This window comes from Corvus moneduloides, chromosome 10 (assembly GCF_009650955.1).
Source record: "Corvus moneduloides isolate bCorMon1 chromosome 10, bCorMon1.pri, whole genome shotgun sequence".
NCBI lineage: Eukaryota > Metazoa > Chordata > Aves > Passeriformes > Corvidae > Corvus > Corvus moneduloides.
The window spans coordinates 24,721,255-24,743,413 of record NC_045485.1 but is presented as its reverse complement, the minus strand read 5'-3'; the positions used below and the strand labels follow the sequence as shown (position 1 = coordinate 24,743,413).

At 39.4% G+C, this 22,159-nt stretch overlaps 1 protein-coding gene across 4 annotated transcripts; it reads right to left on the bottom strand.

Annotated features, from left to right (window-relative positions):
* Window positions 1-5,933: 5,933 nt before the first annotated feature.
* ZBBX (zinc finger B-box domain containing) lies at window positions 5,934-21,977 on the bottom strand. Of its 4 annotated transcripts, none has more exons than XM_032119877.1 (18): window positions 21,942-21,971; window positions 19,535-19,601; window positions 18,745-18,869; window positions 18,135-18,248; window positions 16,806-16,899; window positions 15,646-15,694; window positions 15,391-15,500; window positions 13,046-13,220; window positions 12,064-12,184; window positions 11,418-11,548; window positions 11,107-11,210; window positions 10,676-10,782; window positions 10,070-10,101; window positions 9,393-9,637; window positions 8,603-8,762; window positions 8,000-8,155; window positions 6,932-7,064; window positions 5,934-6,213 (listed from the first exon to the last, which is right to left on the bottom strand). In XM_032119877.1, exons 3-18 carry the CDS (start codon window positions 18,810-18,812, stop codon window positions 6,138-6,140), a joined length of 1,875 nt encoding a protein of 624 aa, XP_031975768.1. In that variant the 5' UTR covers window positions 18,813-18,869; window positions 19,535-19,601; window positions 21,942-21,971; the 3' UTR covers window positions 5,934-6,137. The 4 variants fall into 4 exon arrangements, with proteins under 4 accessions (XP_031975768.1, XP_031975769.1, XP_031975771.1 ...); XM_032119878.1 differs by having other exon boundaries at window positions 18,745-18,832; XM_032119879.1 differs by lacking the exon at window positions 5,934-6,213 and adding an exon at window positions 6,220-6,307 and having other exon boundaries at window positions 21,942-21,977.
* Between the last annotated feature and the right edge of the window lie 182 nt (window positions 21,978-22,159).

Here is a 22,159-nt window from a genome sequence, read left to right as displayed (position 1 = left end):
AAACCCATACAAGACATGAATCCAGAGAGGTTGTGGACTCCCCATCCCTGGAAGTGTCCAAGGCCAGGCTGGACAGGGCTTGGAGAAACCTGGGATAGTGGAAGATGTCCCTGCCCATGGCAGGGGTGGGATGAAAAGGTTTTTAAGGTCCCTTCCAACACAAATCACTCTGATTCCATGAAATTTCAAAGCATTCCCCTGCAAGTAGTTTGGAAAGGGAAGTAGAGCCACATGAAGGCCATTTTTACATCCAGTTTGAGTGTTCCCACTTTTGGCTACATCACAGGAGAAAAGATGGATTTCTAACCACTCTCTTATTAAATACTACACCTTCCTGCATGGGAAATATTTGTCTACCTACAACCAAGCTGAAGATTTTATTTCTGCCCACATTAATCTTGCAAGCACTCCAAATAAGCACAAGAACTTAGACAGCAAAATGTGAGAACTTTTGGCCTGACAACGACAATGCATCCCAGCAATGAAATTTGCACATCTGGGAAGTTGTTTTAGTAGTTATAACTTTAAACAAGAAAAGATGGACAGGGAGTTGTAAAATTTGGGTAATTTAAAAAGGTTTTAAAACAGAAGTCAAGCCAGTCACCAGCTCACCCTAGTCTCAGAGTCTGTTCCCTGTACCAGAACATTTGTTTGAAGATTATTTCCTCAGATCTCTCTTTCTCAGGCAGTTTATTAGCCTGAACCCTGTGTCTTACACCTGAGGAAGTTTATAGCAGTTGAAAGATGTTGGAAATTATTTCCAGGAGCTCTTCTCTTAACAAACCATCCACAGGAGTGCAGCTCCTGGCACTCCACGCCCCTCTTTGCAAATCCTGGCTGTTCCATCGGCTGAGCAGAGGCAGGCACTGGGATCCATTACAGGGATGAGCAAAGACTCTGCATCAGAAAGGACATTTTATAAAATGGATTCCAAAGTCATTTAAACAGCGCAACAATGTCACTGAGAACAGGATGTGCTTTTTCACTGGCAAGCCTCCCACAGGCTTTATCAAGAGCAGGTAGGGGCTGTCCCTGGATGCTCTAACATTTCATCATCCACATTTAAGCCATTTCCATGATCTGTGCTGAAGGGGAGGCCAGAATATTTGCTTTTTACCAAGTAGTAAAAAGTAGAAAAAAAGTAGTAAGAGCCCTCACTTCTGCTCCCATTTTGACCTTCTTCAGAAGAAATACACAACAAAAGCAACTTGTCATCCTTTAAACGGATACAAGCCCTAAAAGTCATCTTAAAAATGCAAAAAACAGACAGGAAGGAAAAAAATGGGGAGTGCTGGGCAGAAGAGGAAGGATTGTATCTATATCTGCAGCTCTTTCTGTTTCAAAAATGTTGTCATAAGTCTGGTGTCTCACACTCCTTTCTTACCTGATTCTGAGGTCGAACGCTTGTGAAGCTCAGGTCACCTCACCTACAAAACGTGGCAGAATGAGGCTTTAACCTTCATTAACAGGTTGGCCAAAAGAGAATGAACCCGTGCAAGGCCAATGATGGGAAGTAGACCAGATGATTTGGTACCTCTCAGCCTCAAATGTTACTGGGATTTTTAAAAAAAAAAAAACACCTCTTTGTTCTTTCTGCTATGCAGTGGTGCTCTTATTGTGACCATAAAAACCAGTTTTACAGCACTAACAGCTAAATGCAAATAACAGCAGCTGTGTTTCAAGCAACATATGATGTATCTGTCTGATAATTTAATAGTAACTCTAATGTAATATAAGTAGGAAAATTAAATATAGTAGAGGAGAAAGTATATTTGTATTTGGCAAGCTCCAGTAGCCAGACAAAAATAACACAACAGAGCATGATTTTTTTCCAGGCTGTTTCAGAGCACTTTAAGAAAAGCGTTCACATTCTTCAAACTGAGCCACATTCAATTAAGTTCTCTTCAGGTTTCCCTGTATAAATGATTCAAACTTACAATAAAAAACATAAAATAACTATCAGGGCTCTGGTGCAGAAGCAGCATTGGTAGAAATGGTTTGTGGGCACCACACCATGGGCCATTGTATTTTGATAGCTTTCCTATTCCTCTCAGTCATTTCCCAATTTACAGCCTTTTAAGGTTATAAACAGAACTTTGGTAGATCCAAGCATACTTCCCAACTCACAGTGATCACCTTTTCATCTTAATGCAGGTATTTATTTAAGAGTTCTGCATCCACTGCCATTACTTGATAGTACAGAATAATTTACTACAGCAGGAAATCATGGAAGGCCTCTCCCAAGAGAGTAAAGAGTTCCCTTAACCAAAAATCAGCACATCTGAAGTAAATTTAACACAGGGAAGAACCACAGCAGACAAAGGAATACAAAATAAATTGATGGAGTTTTATACCATTTCATCTCGCAAAATAAATTTTAGGAAAAAAAGTAGAAGTACCACAAGAAATGCTGCCCCCAAAAAATAACCAACTAAAAATTATGTTTGTCGTCTTCAACACAAACACTGGGTGATCTGTGTTGCATTCTGTTCAGAGAAATGCACAATAGACACACACTGGGCCAAATCCTGAAGGATTTGCTGAGGTGTGTTTGTTAGGTTTAGGGTTTATTTCCAGACTTTTTAGTTAAACTAAAATAGAATCTAATTCTAACCTAGCAAGGTTTCACAGTTCATTCTGCTGAGTATTTGTTCCTCAGCCTCTCTGTTGTGGTTCCTTTGGAAATCAGCACTTGAAATCCCTCAGTTTTACTGAAATAAATCACAGTTTTTCTATGAGGGTCTTTACATCCCTCAATATATAAAAAATTAGTTTTGGTTTTGGAGGCTTCCATTTCTTGGGCTTGTTAACTGATCTGTATTACTAACATAAAATAGATTATTATGTTTCCATCCTTTACCAAAGCATAAGCATATTAAACAACCTAATTAATCCTAATTAACTAGAAAGTCACAGAACACTTCTCTTGACCAAAATAATTTAGAAATGCCCTTGTGTTGATGGCTTGCAATTTGCAGAATTCATTTTTGAAATGAAAAAGACAGATGTATTTGTCTCTGATGCAAATGGTCTGGATAAATTAAAACTAATTGGGTTTATGTGTTCCTGATAATTAAATGTAAGCTATATTATGATGGAGGAAAGAACAACTCTTAATTTTTATAAATGACATGCAGCAAATGACAGGATCTTAACGTCTACTAAAGGGTAAGAAGCACATGGTAAAACAGAGCTCAGCTCTGGAGCAGGGAGCAGAGACCTTTACAGTGTTTTCAGTGGAATTCGTGCCTTGCTGGTTGAAAAGAAACATCAACAAGAAAACCTCAACTTTCACGGTCCAATCTTTGCACGTCCTCATGTGCAAAGCCAGCTGAGAAAGGACTTCGTGGGGGTTCTCTGACTTGAGGAGTGGCCCTTCTACGTCAAAGTAACAAAGTCTGGCAGCCAGGCTAACAGCAGCCAGCTGAAATATTTCAAGGACTCACAGGTAAGCTGGTTTGCATTTTGAGCACAAGAACAAGTCATTTCCCAGGATTTATGCTTTATAAAGTCAGGTTACCAAAAGTTAATGTACACAAAACAACAGACTCACCACCCCAGGAGCTCCAAAATGTAAACTGAACTTTCATTTCCCCCCCCCTCTTTCTTTTCTCTCTCCCTAAATGAACTGGAAAGATGATTTTTCAGTGCAAATCCCTTGACACTTGGGTACAGATCAGGCATCCCTACAACAGGCAGACGTAGAAATAAAAATAAAACCTAAAAGAAAAAAAATCAACATCATCATTTGTGCATTGTATTTGTATCAAGGCAGAAATCATAGAATGGTTTGGGTTGAAAGGGACCTTAAAGATCATGCAGAGAATTACATCAAAGCACATTCATAACAATAAACAGCTTTCAACCTTTCAACACTAGATTCATTCTGTTAGCACCAAATGCATCACAGAACTGCAGCAATTCAGATGCTCCTTTTGGTTTTCTAGTCAGGATATCAGTTCCACCACTATAACTTAAAGAGGGGGGAGAAAAAACCAACACAAAACATCTTCAAATGTTTTAAGTCAGGAATACAAAACCGAGATACGTGAAAATCACCACTGCCTAAACAGATCACTAATGCATTGAAGGAAGCTTATTTTTAGCCCAAATTTTGTTGGAGGTGTTATCAGAAGCATGTTTTTTCTTTCAAGCAAAAGGGATGGGAAGGGAAAACTTTGAAAATCAGATGTTGAAAGCACTCAGTGACTTTCTGGTTATCTCCAACAAGCCCAAATTTAAAGCATTACCCTGACTGCTGAGGGCTCGAGGCACACACTGCAGTAGCAGCTGCTTCATCAGTTTTCCTGTTAAAAAAGGTTGGGAACAGCATGGAAGCAGTCAGGCTGTCTGTGCCAGGGAAATAAGTGTAATAGGAATATTTGGAAGAACAAGTGAAAAAGAAAGGTTATATTGATGAGAGAAAAGCACTGGCCTCAATCTCCAAAGCAGAAAGCCTGCTTTGTGATTTTATTCTTCCAATTTCTGACAAAGAACTGCTGTAATAAGACATCAATATATGGTAAACTCTATAAAGAAAACTGAGGTGGAAAATATGCCCTCACCTTAAAGACAAGAAATGAGGCAGGAAATCAAATCAATGGTCTGTTCAGGCTGATGGCTCTAGTTTGTATGAATTAGGGTGGCTGGAGCACTTTTTCCCGTAAAAGAAATTGTTGAAAAGATTACAGTGTTGTCTAATATTAGTGCAGAGCTGATGGGGGAGCAGATAAAACAGCAGAGTCCTGGGGTGTGGGGAGAATCCAAACCAGAGGGGGTTTAACTGCCAGAAACCAAGTTAAGAGACTGCAATGCTTCCACTGATCCATCAGTGAAGGGCACCTGCCACCTCTGAACACAGAAAAGCAGCATAGAAAGCTTCTCTTTCTACAGGAAAGTTTCTGGGGACAACAATTTCCATGAATTTTAGAGCCCTGTCAGGCAGTTTATCCATGAACATTTAAGAACAATTGTCAGACAAAAGCTTTTAATTAATCCCACTTTCCCAGTTTCCCAACACAAAAAGACAAATCTTTGCCACTGCTTTTGCTATAACCTTTTTTATCAAAACCAGGGGAGAAGGAGGAACTTTTCCTTAAAACCCACAGTGGAGGAAACTAATAAAAGGGAAAGTGTCAGGCACATGAAGGGAAAGAGAACTTTAAAGCTAAGCAAGATGCTGTGTCTGAGATTCCTGAAGATGCTACCAAAAGATACCATTTAGGTAATTTCAAAGCCACTCCATTACTGGGTACAATTAAGCATCTCCTCAAAAGTCCCCAAACCCTCCTTACATCAAAGCACCACGTTGGCCAAGTGACCTTTTACAGAAATTGTATTAATTGCATTAAACCTTACACTTCCTGGGGAGGAGGAAGATAAAGCTTTTTATACAACACCAAGGCAGCAAATTCAAAAGGACAGCTGAGGCTGTTTGTTAAAATTAAAACCACCCAATATGACCTTTTAAGTGCATTTCCTCTTTGTTCTTTTAATTATCAAAGCCCTGTAAGGCAGTACTTACAGCACAGCTGAATTTGGCTGGACACAGATCCCTCTGAACTGGAATTTTGGAGCAGAAAAAGAAAGGGGAATTCACTCCCAAGTTGATTCTGAGCAGAGGTTTGCTTTAGTCTGGGCTCCCTGCTGGAGTTAGGAAGGAAAGAGTGTGGCAGGAGAAGTTAAATGTGCTGTGGAAAACTGTTAAAGTCTATTCTGGAAGGTGCAAGTCCCTTATAAAACATGTGACAAAGTGTACTTGACCTTTGGCTCCTCTTGTGCATCTCATCACAAACCTGATCATACTGAGACCTCAATTTATCCCATTAATACCCCTTGGCAACATAAAACCACATTTGGAGACACAAAATTCCATCTGCAGGCAAGAAAACTTACAATGAACAAAAAATAAAGAATAAAACAATCCTAAAAAATAGCAGCACAAGATCAGTTCTTTTATTCTTTCTTCAGAGTAATTAAAAAAACCCAAACAAAATCAATGTGTTTTCAAGAAGTTTTAATGACAACTTTACAGAATATTCCTTAGCAGATGATGTCTTGAGCAGCACTTAAAACACCTCTTGATCTTCTTGGTTCTGTACCATACAAAGGTAGGGACTGAACTGAGTTTTCCATGTTCACTGCAAGGCCAGAACCTGCTGTTTGTCCTCCAGAATCGCTTCCTCATCATCCATTTGCCTTTCATCCCAGTCCCTTAGAAGAAACACATCACAGTGATTTTCCAGCACCTCAGATTGCCCAAGTTCTCTGCTTTAAGCCTTGCTGACACATGTTCACATATGTTGAACTAAAAGGTACAAAAACAGCTTTTACTGGAGGTTTTTTCAGTGCACATCATGTACAAACTACTCTAATGCAGCTTTTCCCCTCAGTTTTTGTCACAAATCTCTGAATCAGCTCAAATCACATAGCATGGAGTTCACTTCAGTGTCTCACTGACTCTTGCTGGTTATGAGATCCCAGTAAAAACCAGTGAGACAGAGAACTTTAGGAATTTCCTTTATTCCCCTCATCTCCTCAGTGTCCAAGGCAAAATAACAGATACAAGGTGAGTTGGAGGCTATTGGCTCACCTGCTCACAACTTTTCAAAGGTACCTTACAGCCCAAGAATGCAGATGATTCTTAAGAGATTTACTTCATAAATCTCACTGCTAATGCATGAAAAACCCACAATCCCAAATTTATCATTTGGAGTCTCAACAGCAAAACACATCCCTCAATTCTGACTATGAGCTGCCTGAGAAGTGGCTTAGAACAACACCAAGACACCACACGGGTCATGCTGACATTTTTAATTAGCATGTATTGCACAGTCAGAGAGTTGGGGCTGGTTTTATTTCAGTTCTGACATAGTTGGCATCTTGAGTAATCTAAAATATCATAAAAACACATCCAGCAAGTTGAACTTACCCAAAAATATCAAATGTGTCATGGTCTTTCAGCTGCAGGGTGTTCTGGAAATCTGCATTTCCACAGATCTTCTCCCAGGGTTTGCTGGAGGAGGTTCCATCTTCACAAGTTAAGTTGTAATGGTTTTCAGGGCCTGAAACGTTTTAGGAGCAAATATGAACAAAAAGATGCAGCATCTACATTATCAGCTGGAAAAAAATCCACAGTATTGACAAAAATTTGCCATTAAAAGTCTCAAACCAACTCTAGCTGATGAAAAATATCACTACAAATTAAGATTGTATTTTCCAATATTTGTAACTTCTTTATGAACACCTATAAATTCACCACCTCATACTTCAGAAGTATCTTTCAGAAAAGAAATCTATGATTTAAGTATTCTGCACAATGCCACAAATTTTGTTTGAGGGGAGACACTGTGAATGATTGCAGAAAGCTCCAAAGTTTGGGTCCTTTTTTTTAATTTAAACTAACATGAATAAAATATAGACACTTTCCAATATTTTCCCAGGATTCAAAATTGACAGCTTCGATTTCTGCACACAGCATTATTTAAATTAAAGTGTCAACCTGGTTGCTCATGATGTGAGAAATAATGTAGAGCTACATTTCTTGGGATGGAGACAGTTGAAATTGAGAAAGGTAACAAAAAAGTGCAGAGGCAGTTATTACTTGTGTTCCTGTTTCTTAGAGTTCATGTAATCAGACTTACTTCTGTAGCAGGAAGAAATCCTTTATTAGATCACTCCCAAATTATACCAGAGACTGCCAACACACAAATACAGGAACTTCTTCTAGAGAATTTATTCTCTAAATATTCAAGCTAAGAGGGGAGGAAAGAGGCAGCAACAGAAGTAGAAACTAAGCCAAGTAAAAAGAATTATTGGTGATAGCTGAGAAGAGATCATTTTTAACTCAAAAGCCCATTCTCACAAAAAACCAAAATACCAATACACAGATGAAGATATAAAAATGACAAATTCAACAGAATCATCCCAGACAGAATGTCTCCATTTTACATCATGAAAATTTACCTAAGTAGCATCTCAGAACTGTGGCTGTCCCTACCTGGGCATGGCATCCACGCTGCCATCAGAGAGGAAAGTTCCTTTTGGGCCTTGAAAGCATTTGCAGCCCTGGTCAGTTCACTTTCTAAGACACCTTGAACTACAGAGTCATCAGCATATTCACTAAAGCTCCTTTCAGAAACCCACTGCCCATCTCCTGAAACCAAACATTATTAAAGGAAATTCATTTCAGGTTTTGTGCTAACATGCATTTACTGTTCCTGTATTTGCTGCATTTAATGTGGGAATTAAAGAAGCCATGCAACAATTTTTTTATAGATACGTAACAGACTTTTATAAACTTACTTTCAAGTGATATATTTAACCAGATGAATGATGTTCACATGTTGTTTCATATACACCATAAAAAGCAGTAGGAACCTCTTGGAACCAAATTCTCAGGGAATATATTTATATAAATAATTATATAAATTTATGGCACTGGATTTCCTCAAGGTAGGAAGTTTATTTTCTCCTTGCCCAGTACCATTTGTGTGGCATGACTGTCACCCTGAAGTGACTCCTAAAAACAAGCTGGATAGAAGGGAACTGAAAAAAGATGATAAATACATACATTTTTGAGAATTTATTCACACAACAGTACCTTGGAAAGGGATACTCCTGTCCCTCGGGCTGGAGGCAGCACTCAGGGAAGAAGGTGCCTCCAGCTTTTCTTGTTTAGGGTTTGCACAAAGAACAAAGAAACCTTCAAGTCCCTGATACGATGTAGAACCACACTTCTGTCTTTTGGCTACATCCTGTAACTTGAGTAAAACAGAGATATTAGAAACAGGAAAGGAAACAGGAAACTTCATAAGTTGCCCTTGCAAGTTTACATTAATAAAATGCTCATTTCATAGAACTCAGACTGATTGTGATAGCCTGCTGTAATAGATATTCATGAGGATGATGTTTTTGCTCAAGATGTACTTCAAAATCCCAAAAACTTCTCATGTTGTGAGAGTTTGAGTCTGTTCTTTCACTGTGGACATGAAAAGCAGTTTTTCTTCGTGTTCACTTTTGGGTACACAAAGGAAGGTACTCCCTGTTTAACAATGATTCCAAATTGATGTCCCAACCTTTTCTATGATTTTTTGCTTTTGAATAATTTGTTAGATAAGACTATCTACAATTTTTGGTCATTCAGTCAAGGGGTGAAGTAATATTAATACAAACATGGGAAGAGCTGCTCCTCCAGCACCTTTGTTTTTACGTCTGAGATGAGTTTGTTCTCTTTTCCTTTTTTTTGAACATTAACAGAAAACTGGCAACACAACATGGACACTTTCATCCCCTACATATCAAATATGGCAGGCTGTGACAACCCCCCTAAATCTAAAGTAGACTAAGCAACATCCTTTATTTATTTATCAATTAAAGACATAGTAACTTACTGTTAAAGATCTTTTAATTACAGGCAAGACCAAATTGGGACTATTGCAGACACTGCCCAGTTCTTGTGGCTCTCTCCTGCTTTTCTGCACTTGTGTCTCAAGGAGATCTTTGCTCACTACTTCAGTGGGGTTAGAGATCTCCTCAGGAAGGCCACAGGAGCTCAGGGATGATCTCACAGCCCTTGGTTCAATACTCTCCTCCTGCACAGCATTTATGTCAAGATCTCTGCAGACAATCAGTGTTTCTACAAAAGTAGAACAAAATCATGAAACCAGCAGTATTTGTAATGGAAATGAATATTAATTATAACCTCCAAGTCCACTGTTTTCTTCATGAACTTAAAATACAAAACCTCCATTAAAGCTAAAGAAAGGCAATAGTAGAAATTTCATAAGATTTCCTTAAAAGCATTATAAGGTTTGAAATCCATCCTAACAGGCTGTGAATGATTCTCTAAGTTGGTTTTCTTTGGTCATACATGTTTATCACAATGCCCACACAGCCCATCAAATTGTAATCAAATCAAACTGTGATAGCCCAGAGAATGGCACGTAATTTGATGACCTTTAATTATTTTTCAGACCACTGCACTTGGCTACCCCATCCTATATGAGAATGATAAACTGGACACATTTATGTATTTTGAACAAAAAACTTAATTATTTTTCACATTTACCTTGAGAAATTTCTTCAGAAGAAACAGGATTTCTGTTGAGAGAAAAAAGTAAAAGATATTAAGTGTCAGCTGAGGAAGTTAAATGACAGGAAGACTTTCCCATTATACCCATTTCTCTTTTAAAGGTGTGGTTCTGTGTCGTTCTGGTCTGCAGCTGCTGAGCTTTGAAACAGAGGAAGGGGAAAAGACCAGAAGAATAGAAAAAAGCAAAACAGGTCACAGCTAATCAGATAAAAGCTGGGAGATCAGAAGAATTGCACATGTATCAATTATTGGTTTTGTCTGGAATTATAAGGTTAGTTGAGTATCCTAAATGTGCACAGCAGTGATCAATGGTAAAATTTGTGAGTTCCTGCTCCTGCTGAGATAAGAGCTCAGAAAAGAGGAATTCTACTGTAATTCAGGAGAGGCAAATGCAAAGCGATCTATCTTACATAGGTTAGGATTTCAAAGAGGCAATTAATATATCCATAGTGGCTTTAAAACAATGTACAGTCAGTGACTCAAATCTAACTGCCTGCAAAGAAAAGCCCCCATTTCTTAGGAATTAGACCCAAATTTGGGATTGTTTCCTTTCCTCTCCCACAAACTCTGCATTTCCGGTACCTTCCACACTGCTGCAGTGGGTCAGTTTTGCCTTGCTTATTCACTGCCACCACTCCAGCTTCCTCCACTGAAGAGTCTGATGATTCTTTCAAGTCCTTGCTATGAGACTGAATAAAAAACAAAACCAAAGAGACCCATACTCAGCAACAGATCAAAATTCTAAAACTTACTTTAAAATTTAAAAAGTGATTAAACGCTGCCAGACTTTGTGTATAAATGCCATATAGTGCAGGTCCCTGAACACAACAGAAAAAAACTACAGGGAACTTTTGGGAAGATAAGTTTTCCACATTTGGATGGAAAACAAACAATGCACCAGTACTTTTCCTTATTGGAAGTTATTTAACTGTTGCTACTTTAAATATTTAACAGATCAAGACTTAAATCAGTTCATTGTTGAGATTCATGAAGTCCTTTCCTCAGATACTTACATCATCAAGGAACTCAATTTTCAAAGAGCACTCTGCATTTTCAGGAACAGTGCTGGGTTCTTCCACTCTATAAACAGATGCCCAGTATTTCTTCACCTCTTCAGCTGTGAAATATAAATAATTTCATGCATTGCCTGTTCAAAACACACTCAAAAATGCACCATTTTTATTTATAACGAAGAACTACAAATTTCTCCTTTTATTATTGCTGCTTTAAGCAGACTGGTTAAGAATGGAACTGGTCAGCAATCATAGAAAAGAAATCTCAAGGAAAAGGTATTTTAGATTCAATAAACAGAAATCTTTTATACCTGTTAAGTCCTCAATGTCATCATCATCATCTCCTTCTCCCCCTCCTCCAGTCCCAGCCTGATGAATGCTCAGGGCTTGCACAGGCCTTGAATCTTTCATGCAACTTGCAAAAATTTGATCAGCAGGAGTCCTAAAACAGGGAAAAAAAAAAAAGAAAAAAAAAAAATCAATCTTAAGATGTCACATTTTTTTAATGTATCACCAAAAAAAAGAAAAAGCCTAACAGCCTATTTACTGAAGCAGCATTAACTAACTCCTCCTAATTTCATTGAGGTGACTTTTCTCCTCAAGAACTAATAAAACAACTGTAGTGTCCATAAAAAAATCCTCAAGATTTTCCTTCCTTTTCTCTATAACACTCTGGTAGCAAATGTCCCAAAAATCAAGCAAGAAAATATCAAAACAAGCCTTAAAATTCTACAATAAACTGATAGCTAGGAGAATCCTTCTAAGTACTCCCTCTGCAGGAATTCTGAGCTATAAAGTAATCAACTCTGGTTATAATCATTATTTTATTTTTAAAAAGCCTCCTGTATACACTCCCCTTACCTCTTGATATATCTAATATATTAAAAGTTTAATCTGGATTTTTGTTAATTAAGTATTTCTGAGTTCTTCCACTAGGAGCAGCAAATTCAACAATACCTTCTGTATTTCTTCAGCAGGAGTTTCTCCATGTAGCTCAGGCCCTCCTTCTGGAATTCCACATGGATGGGTTCCTTCACAACAGTAACATTGGTCTGGACCTCACAAATCCCCACAGGTTCTGTCAGAATTATGAAAAAAATATTCCACAGCTGTTCAGGCTTATAAGCTTGTTATTTACCTACATTATTCTTGAATGAACATCACATTTTGAGTCTGTGCTTAGCTCAGTCTTTGTGTAACTCCAAAATTTAAATGGCCAGCAAATATGATATTTTACTGAACATAGTCAGTAGTGGGGGCAGCCATAAAACCTCATTTATTACAGATTACTACACTGGAGGCATGGGAAGAGCGGGGGGATAGAAATCCATGACTCCACAGATAAAAATCCCCCAGAAAAGAAGAAAAAAAACGGGAAAAAAAATCAGTTTAATGTCATTTTGTACAAAAATCCAAAGAGAAAAACCATCATCCATGGACTACAGGAACAAGACTAGCTTGCACAAACCCAGTCAGATCAGAGGGATTTTTCATATTTTTCCATGCATACTTCAGCTGATTGCAGCTTTTCATTGGGACAAAGAAATATTAAGAGCCTGTGGAAGGCAAGCAGAAAATGTACTTGGATAGCACATACAAAATCCTGAGCCCTGCACATTCCCTGCCTCAGTTTAAAATTGACTATGTTGAGCTTTACAGTTCATGCTGAAGTGCCACGTGAGAAACAAAGCCAGGAAAGGGACATGGGCTGAACAACCTGGCCACTGCCAGAGATCATTACAAAAACTGAGCTAAACACTCATCTGCATATCATTAAAAAGCCTTCAGAGACTATTGTTATTACCAAAGGAACATTGAGAAAAACTAAGAAAAAGCTTTATTATTGTAACGTAATATCTGCCTTCACTAACCAAAAATCTAACTCGCCCAAATGGCTTCTGATATAGCTAAAATATCACTAAAACAGAACAAACCATACCTGATGGGACATCACTGGCACACAGTTGTTCTCCAGGATCACTTTTATCTTTTCTCCATTGAAGCGAAGCTTCCTGAAAAGACTTTGCAGATGCCTCCTCATCAAAGGCACCACTCAGCAATAATCCTTTGTCCTGCTTTCCAAGGCATGCACAGGTTGATTCTGAGGCTGGCTCCTAAACCAGTTCCACAACATTACTAATAAAGCACTTCTGATGAGCAGCAACATTTTTAGTGTCAGCTGTGGAGCTACAGCACTCAATTTTCTGGGCTCAGCTAAGCTACCTGGTCATCAAGATCACTCACATTTTATGTGGTCTTGCTCACAATTAATTGCAAAGGCCTATCAAGAGCTAAACAAGAAAGACAAAGTTTTTATTACCAGACACACACAAAACCTGTATTTAAATGCTTCTGGTATCAGAGAGCCATGTGTAGGATGGAAAACCATGGAGAGCCCACATCCCATGTACAGGAGGGATCAAATGAGGCATTTAATGCAGCATGTCTCCGTTAAAGCAATTTATGAGCTCTGTGCTTTACTAATGAAGAGCTGCTTATTGAAGCTTCTCAGCAGACAGGGGCACATCTGGAGAGGTCAGCAAGAGGAAAATGGTCATTTAAGGAGCTAACTGGGATAGCAGTTCACACATCAAAACAGCAGCCCAGGGAAGTGCATACTGTAAGAGATGAGACTGACTGAAAACAGCTACAAAAGGATAAAACCAGTGTTACACTGGAATTTTACTGTTTTTCAACCTTTATTAGAACAAAGAAAACTACTGTGGAGGGCCTTAATTACCAACTCTCGGATGATTTATCAAGCAAAACCACAACATAATTTATATATTTATGGGAAGCACCACAAGGAAAGATCCTTTGTCTACACATTCTCCAAGTGAGAGACATGTTCTTACCACAAAAAAAGCAGCAAAAGTACAGGCAGAAGGTGTAATGAGAGCCAAACACGAGCAGCCTCTACACAACCAGGATGTTTTCACACCTCCTCCTTTCCACCTGCACTACACTAAAACCGACCCAGAGACAGGTTGCACATCCAGTGGCACATCCAGTGGCACCTGAGACTTGCAAAAGGAACGAACCGCGGCTGTTCAGAGGTGCCGGTGTCCACACGCTCAGGGCATCCCCCGATCCTCCCACTGCCCTGCGGGACGCGCACGGTGCCAAGCTCACCGCGTGAGCACGGCATCAGCACGGAACGACTCGAGCGCGGGGCTGCCCCTACCGCGGGGCGAGCGAACCGCAGCTCAATTCCTCCCAGCAGCAACCATTTCCAGAGCAATTCTTCCCACGGCTCGATTATTCCCGGGCCCGGGGATCCCCCGGGAAGCGCAGCGGCGGGCGCGTCCTGCGGGGGCGCAGCGCCCTCGGGCGCCGGCTGCCGGCACTGCAGGCGGCCCCGCGCTCCGGGAGCGGCCGGGATCGCTCCCTAAAAACCGCTGGAAAACCGGAACGCGCGCGATTTGCGCTGGGGCTGTTTGTTCCTGGAAGCAAAATCCCAGTGGTTTGCCGGTAAGTTCTTTTAAATTCCAAATCCACACGGATTTTTTTCCCCAAGCAAAAGCATTACAAAGACGCACACACAAAGCATCAGCTCCTTTGAGTGTTAGCAGCTCCAAGTGGTTTAATAAAAGCAATGGGAACAAATCGCATCGTGTATTACAGAGTGGGGAGGGGGGGATGATACAAAGTTATTTTCTTATTCAACAGTGAACTTCTATTCACGTAAATTACTTCAAAAATCGAATTGTATGAGGCTACTCCACACTTTGGAGGCTGGCTTTCCAGTTTATACTTGCTAAAAGGCAAAATTTCTTTATTAAATAGAAAACATCTCATACTTGATAATAGAAATTTCCACTCTAACACAACGAGATGCCAGCTTGGAAAGCACTCAGAATTCAACCCGTGCCATGGGCCTTATGTAAGGATTTAAAAAATCACAAAACATTCATGGACAACTTAATATTGCCCTATTGGCCTGCAATACATCCTATTTAAATCACAGAGTAATGTTCCTTAGTTAAGGATGAGATCAGCCTTCTTCAGCCACACCCACATGCTGGGCAAATTAATAAAAATACAGTTTAAATAAATTCTTTAACTGTTACCAGTTAAAGAATTGTTTACAGTTTTGATAACAGAACCATTTAATCTGTTTCCTTGCATTCAGAGAGACCAGTCTGTAAAATTTCCCTTTATTTTATGGGCAGTAAGTTATTATCAGAGAGAGAAAGAAAAATGTGTGTCTACATACTGCTACAAAAAAATTCTGTACACATGAAATCCTGTTGCCTGACAGTTATTTTGAAACCATTTACTTACCAGCAGTCCACCCTTAATTTCTGGTAGCCCACAGGCCATCCCCTTCACTTCAGATTTTTCACGAGCTACAACATTTCTTCTTTCAGGCTTAACTGGTTCTTTCACTGGCTCTGGAACAAAATAAACAAAAAACCCCCCAACTAATCCAGTAGTCCACACTCTGATTTCTTCATTGTTAATTGCAGCAACCTCCAAGAGGCAATAATCTACCAGAAGTTTGTTTAGGTTTCATTTAGTTAAGAAAGATGTCTTTACCTTGAATCTGTTCCTTGAGTATTTGCAACTTCACTTTTTCTGGAGAAACCTAGAGGAAAGAATATTTAGAGATATCTGTATAAGGTTCTAATGCAAATGAATAAAGAGTAACTTTTATAGAATGCAAATGCTGTTAGGAAATAGCAGGGCCTGTACTTAAAGAGCAAACTCCATGTATTGCTCATGGAGCCATGAAGCCCAGGACCAGTTTCCATCCCCAGACATGAAATATTGTCCTCATGACCCTTCCATGATCTAACATCCCAGTAATTCATAATTTCCAGCATTTTTGCTCCTCCATTTTCCCCTGCAAACTGAATCCACCCTGCAGCCTCACTGCCCCTCACTCACCCCTTACTTTAATTTTGCCCTTTGAAAATTCTTCCCCATGCACCTCCTCCTCAGCCACCCCAGCTGAAACCTGAAGTTTTTGTAGTAGCAACAGCCCTGAGTTGCTTGTCTCAGAGAAGGGGGAAGAGAAAGAGGTGGGTTAAAAAAAACCTTTTCATTCTGATGCTCTCCTCTCACAGGTAGGCAAGCAATTTTATTGAAGTTCTCATTTTCAGCCAGTTTAAGAAAAATTGCCACAGATTTTTCCAAAAGAAAATATGGAAAAGTGCCCCATTTGTACATATCAAAAAGAAAACAGATTTTTCAATGATTTAGCAGAAAAGTTTCACATCCTTTCTTTTAGGTCTGAGCAAGGATGACATGGAACAAGACTCAATAAAATTGAGTTAAATAAAAGACTTTAACTGGGGTGTATTTTATCTGTGAAGGCAGAGAATTTGCACTCAAAGCTTCACCCAAAGCCTTGTATTTCAGATTCATCAAGGGCCCCAGCCAGCCAAACGACCGGCTCCTGATGGCTTCCACCACTACCAGTGACACTCTTACAGGATTAAATCTGTAGAAGCAGTAATAATTTGCTGTTTATTGCAACTAAAACCCCAACAGAGCACCCAACAAAACTTGATGTTCCTCCAGCTCAGCGGCAGCTATAAGCTTGGCACGGAAAAATAAACAGTCAGGAATTTTACTCAGATGAGGCTTAACCTTTTAGTTGTATAGTATTTGAAATTTTCCTGTTCTGCAGCATAAATCTAGTTCTAAGTCTTGTTTTACTTGAAAGAGCTTCACTTGCAAATTTGGTTTCCTACCTTTTTCCTGTTATCATTATTTTGTGCCAGAACTCGGGCTTGACTGGTCCTTGGTCCTGCCTGCCCAGATTTCCAATGATAAGCACCTAATTTCCTACAAACCAAGGGCAACAAAAAACTTAAAGATTAGGCCTTCTGCGAGCAAGAGAATCATAAAAGTTTTCCTTCAGCTTCTTAAATATGAACAGAGCATCACAAAAATAAAATCCTTGTCTATAAGATGATCAATTCCCCAAAGCACAAACACTCCCTTCCATTGAAACCTGCTTCACATCTACTTTAATAGCAGTAAATACATCAAATGTGTAAGGAAGTCTTTCTTTTTAGACCATCAAATTGGTCCAAGTTTTTAAACATAAAAATCTTAGCAGTTCTCAAAGGCTGGTTTCAGAAGAATAAGAACAGAAGTACATTTTGTGTGAGGCTTCACTGTCCCAATTTACTCCAGGACTTCATCCAGCACTGCTAAAATGCAGGAATGTTCAGATCCTTTCCAGCCCAAACCACTCCATGATTCCACCAGTGGTGCAAATGCCAAAGACTCCTGTCCTTTGAGCTCACCACAGCAACCCTATCAGGGTCTGCAGGTACAGGGCCTTGAGAACAAAACAGAAACAACTCCATGAGAATGAGATGGAGACAAAAGTGCCACACATCATCTGGAAAACACTGGCCAAGCAGCACAGGGCAATGCTCACAGAGCTGCCAACAGCAGGCCCTTAGCAGCACCAAGGGATCCAAATCCAAGGCATTTGCATCCCCAGTGACAAAGCACAGCAGGCAGAAACACGAGGAAAAGGAAGCAGATGTTGCAGAGATTTGCCAGCATTCAGAGCAACTCAGAGAGATTTAAACTTCACCCCAGCATTTGCCTCGTTACACCATGCTTAGTTCCAAGCCTGGCTTCCCAGAGAGGCATCTTCTGTACGATGGCAGGCAACCCAGATGTAAAAGGGGATTCAAAGCAATACTAACAACAGCATCCTTTGCAGAAACCTCAGAAATAAACAAGAGTGCAAGAGAAACTGCTCTATCTCCTGCTTGAAAACTAAGGTGACAAATCCAATCAGACAGGGGAAATAGGAGGAGAGGGAAGAATTGAGGAAAGCTGATCAAATATCATATAGGAGTTTAAAATTAACAAAGCCATAGGGAAGCAAGCTTATCACTGGGAAGAAAGATTGGAGAGAGGAGACTGAACACAATTGTGAGTTCCAAACTTTACAAGAGGTCGCATCTGGGGAGGTGGAGGTGTGGAGAGAGCATCTCATTAGATTCTTTATTCCAAAGGGAAACTGAACCTATTTCCCAAAGAGAAACTGAACCTACCTCCTCTCTTCTTTTTCTCTGCTCATGTTTGACTGCAGCTGCCGTAGTCTCTTCTCCATCTCTCTGTTTTCTGTTTCTAACTGCACTTTCTCCAGCTGCAATTCCTTGACAGTTCTGGAGGAAATAGTAAAATATTCATTAGAAATTACCTGAATGTGAGTGAGGTACCTAAAGAAGTTTAAAGCAGGAAAAAAAAGTTGGAAATTTTGTCATTACAGCCATGTCCTTCTTTTATCTCCCAGCAGGACTGAAAACAGCTGTGGAAAATTCAGGACAGGTCAAGTGCAAACTCCAACACAAAACTGTGCCTGTACTCAGAAAGGTTTGGAGTTTAATTATATTAAAATAAACAGTCCAGTGATTTCTTGAGTATGTTTGTATTATCCAGTAGATACAGAGGGTTATAAAACCTATAACTTAATCAGGAAGTGGATTAAAGCCTGAGAAAAGAAAGGCTTGTGGATAAAAGCACAAGGAAAATGCTAAAAAAGAAACACATCATTATTCTGCTTGCTCTTGCACAGATAAGCTCTTCTAGCTAATGTTGCATTAAAACTTATTAAGAATTATGAAAACACATCTCGATCCCAATCAGATAAAATACACTTACTTTGTTTTTAATCTCACTGAGGTTCCAGCTTTTGAGCCTGGCAGTATTACAAAATCATTGACGTTCATGATGCCCAGTATAACTTCTCCTAAAAAAGAGAACTTCGATGATCTACAGCTAGGAACCTGTTGAAATGGGAATTTGATTGAAATTAAAACAGTAAAAAATTCATTACACATCCAAAAATATTCATATATAGAGAAATAGAGCACAGAACTTGTTTATATGAAGTGCCAATAAAATCCTAGAGCAACTCAAAATTAAATTTAACCGAGAAAAAAACCCCTTTTTTATTACATTTATGATACCAAGGAAAAGATTTTCCTGGCTGTTTCATTTGGGCAATTCCCTAAAGTTCAGTGCAAGCAGATTAATATTAAATAAAACACAGCTTTCTTGAACCAAACCCATAGAAAGCACCAAGGAGGAGAAAATTGTACCAGTGGCTATGAAGTCAAACCATCTAAACTGATTTGGGAAGATAAATTCCTTCTGTCACTGACAAATTGATACAAAGGAACACAATAACTCGGAGAGCAGAGTTAATCCCTCCCCTCAAGACTTCAGTGGTATTTCAAGGAGGTTTTTTTTTCTAACCCAGGTTGTAAAATACTTTTCCATAAAGGAAATTCACGCAGCACAGGGTTCAAACTGAAGGTGAACGTGCAGACCCTTGCTGGGCTGGAATGTTTGTGGGGTAGCTGCAGTTCAGTGCCAAAACTGGGCATTTACTGCTGCTGCTGGGATGCACGTGGAAAAAGGAACAAAAGTTGATAGTCCAGAGACTTGCAGCTGACAGGGTGCTTGGAAACTGTTCTGCAGCTCGTGGCTCTCAGGTTCCTGGGGGAAAGCAAGACCTAGGAAATGATGAGGAGAAGCTGAGGATTGGAAATATCCCAAATGGAAAACTGAGTTCAAGAGGAAAAGCTCTGCTGCTTGTTTGCAGGTAAGCCTGAAATTGAGTATTAATACAGATAAAATGTGCCCAAATATCTCCATCCATGAGGCAAAACACCTCAATGGCACATTGAAGTTAAAACACCTGGTTCCACAGAACCTAAAATGCAACATTTCAGTGCTGACAGAATGTCAAATGTGTGCACAAAACATGTTTCTTACTGACAGGAAAACGAAGCACTCAATTCCAACATCATTTCAAAACAGTTATTCTTTTATCACTTTCCAAGATAAAAGAAGACTGCATTAATTTGGAATAGAAGAAAGTTTTTCTCTTGGCAAATGTGAGCTGGCAGGACCAGCACAGCTGCACAGGAGGAGGTCACACACTGGATTTGAGGTGGCCCGAAGGCTACTTAATAGTAAAACCAGAGGCAAATGACATAGGTCAACTTAGCAAGCTCAAGGAGGGAAAGTAGTTAATAAAAAAATACCATTTATATGAGTTAAATTTAACATATTCCACTGAAAGCAAATATTTAAAGGGATAACTTAAAAATGTGGTAATATCAGAGATGCTGTGTGAGAATATTAGAGATAAAAAGCCCTACAGAGTTCCAAGAATACAGCAATACTGAGTGGCAAAAAACAGAGTCAAGCTGTAGATAAGAGGGGATGGAGACAGACAATGATCAACCCTCTGAATTATTCTGAGAAAATACAGGAATTCATTGAACAGCATAATCCTGTTTGGTATAAAACCAGCTGTTAAACACAGACTGGAAGAGTCAAACAAACCCCATAGGAAAATGCACACCCTGAGCCTGTATGGCATCCTTAAACATCCCTGAGCTGAGCCCTCAGGACTGCCAGGGAACACAGCAAAGGCAATCCCAAACTCCTCAGAAACAGCCTTGTAACTTAAATACACAAAGGAGCTCCCCCTTTCTGTCTGGTTTTTGTTTAATGAATCCCTTTTCTCTCTCTAATAGCAACACAATTTGCCAGGCAAACACTAAAGCAACTCATCAGCATAAATAAACCAAGCACTAATTAGCCACATCCTTTCTGCCTGCTCCTCTGCACACACTGGCACTCGAATTTCGTCATTCCAGCAGGTTCCTCTGTGCTGATAATGGATATACAGTTAAAAGTAACAAAACAAAAACTGCTGTTTTAGCTGAATGAAATTTGAGTCAACTTTAAAGGCTACATAGTTAAATAAACCCAAATTCCACATGGCCTGTACCCCAGCTTAGCTCAAATCTCTTCCTAACCAATTTAAAGACAGGTTTATAACCTACAGACAGCTGAAGATGGCTGTAGTTTATTTTACACTACAAGAGTTTAACTGGGGCAGACTAAATTCTGACAGCTTCCTCACATCAATAAATCCATAAAATCCAAAGGGATACTACTGTCTATGTAATAGCTCACATCCAATTATCCTAACCATGAACATGGGTTTCATGCTACACTAAGTTCCATCCACTTACCAATAATTCAAACTAAACTATTTCCTTTGAAGAATTATTCCAAGTGCAATAAAGAGTTTATCTGTCATTGCTCCCCACCCATTTGCTGTTAATAAAAACAACTGAGACTTCTGATCCTTCCAAACACTTAACATTTCACTAACTAGTTTTTTTTTTTTAAAAAAAAAAAGAGATAAAGACATTAAAATATATAAGAAAGGGGAAAAAAAACCCACACACACACACTGGTTGACCTGCTAGACTAAATCCAGCAGTCAGGTATGCTAAAGTAATTCCATCCTCTCAGAGTAAACTCATATTCTCCCTGCCCCAACATCTGTGATGCCAAACACTTCAAACTCCACTTTCTATTTTTAAACCAATTATCCACTTCTATGTGTAATGCCATACAACACAAAGTAAGATCAGGAAAACAACACAAAAACATCTAAATGCCACTTTCTCTAAGTGATTGTCCCATATTTTGCAATTTTTTCACACTTTGAAAAGGCATATTATCTTGGTAACTCTGCAAAATCAACACCTATTTCTACAGGTTGTGTATCTTCACTGCTTAACCAAGAACTGTAATTTCAGCTCTGTTATAAATAACTTCAAACACAAGGGTCACAAGCAGGATGGTGTGGGCCTCTCCACTCAGTCTACCAAACAAAAAAAAAAACCAAAAAAAACCAACCCCAAACCAAACAAAAAACAACCAACAAAGCAAGACAAACCACCAAAAAAAAAAAAAAACCAAAAAGCAACAACAGCAAAAAAAACCACATTACAAAGTAAGTTTCTTAAGAGAAAAACCCTTCTTACCCACGTTACAGAGCTACAGTCACTGCCCTGCAAACTGCAGCCACTCTGCTCAGAGGAGGCAGAGCAGGGTGTAAAAACCAGGTGGGGTGATAAATAACACATGGCGCAATAAATAACAGGTGGGATGATAAATACCAGGTGGACAAAGGCAGCAGAGTCAGTACTTGCCTTTAAAGCTCCTCTCAAGCTCCAGTGTGGGCTGGGTTTGCGGGTTGTGC

What these genes read in the sequence shown, in the direction of transcription:
- ZBBX (XM_032119877.1), bottom strand. Translation starts at nt 18,812, where the DNA reads ATGAACGTCAATGATTTTGTAATACTGCCAGGCTCAAAAGCTGGAACC. An exon ending in TCAGTGAGATTAAAAACAAA is followed by an intron (nt 18,249 to 18,744) that starts GTAAGTGTATTT and finishes TATTTCCTCCAG; the next exon opens with AACTGTCAAGGAATTGCAGC. An exon ending in GACACATTTGATATTTTTGG is followed by an intron (nt 6,214 to 6,931) that starts GTAAGTTCAACT and finishes GTTTCTTCTAAG; the next exon opens with GGACTGGGATGAAAGGCAAA.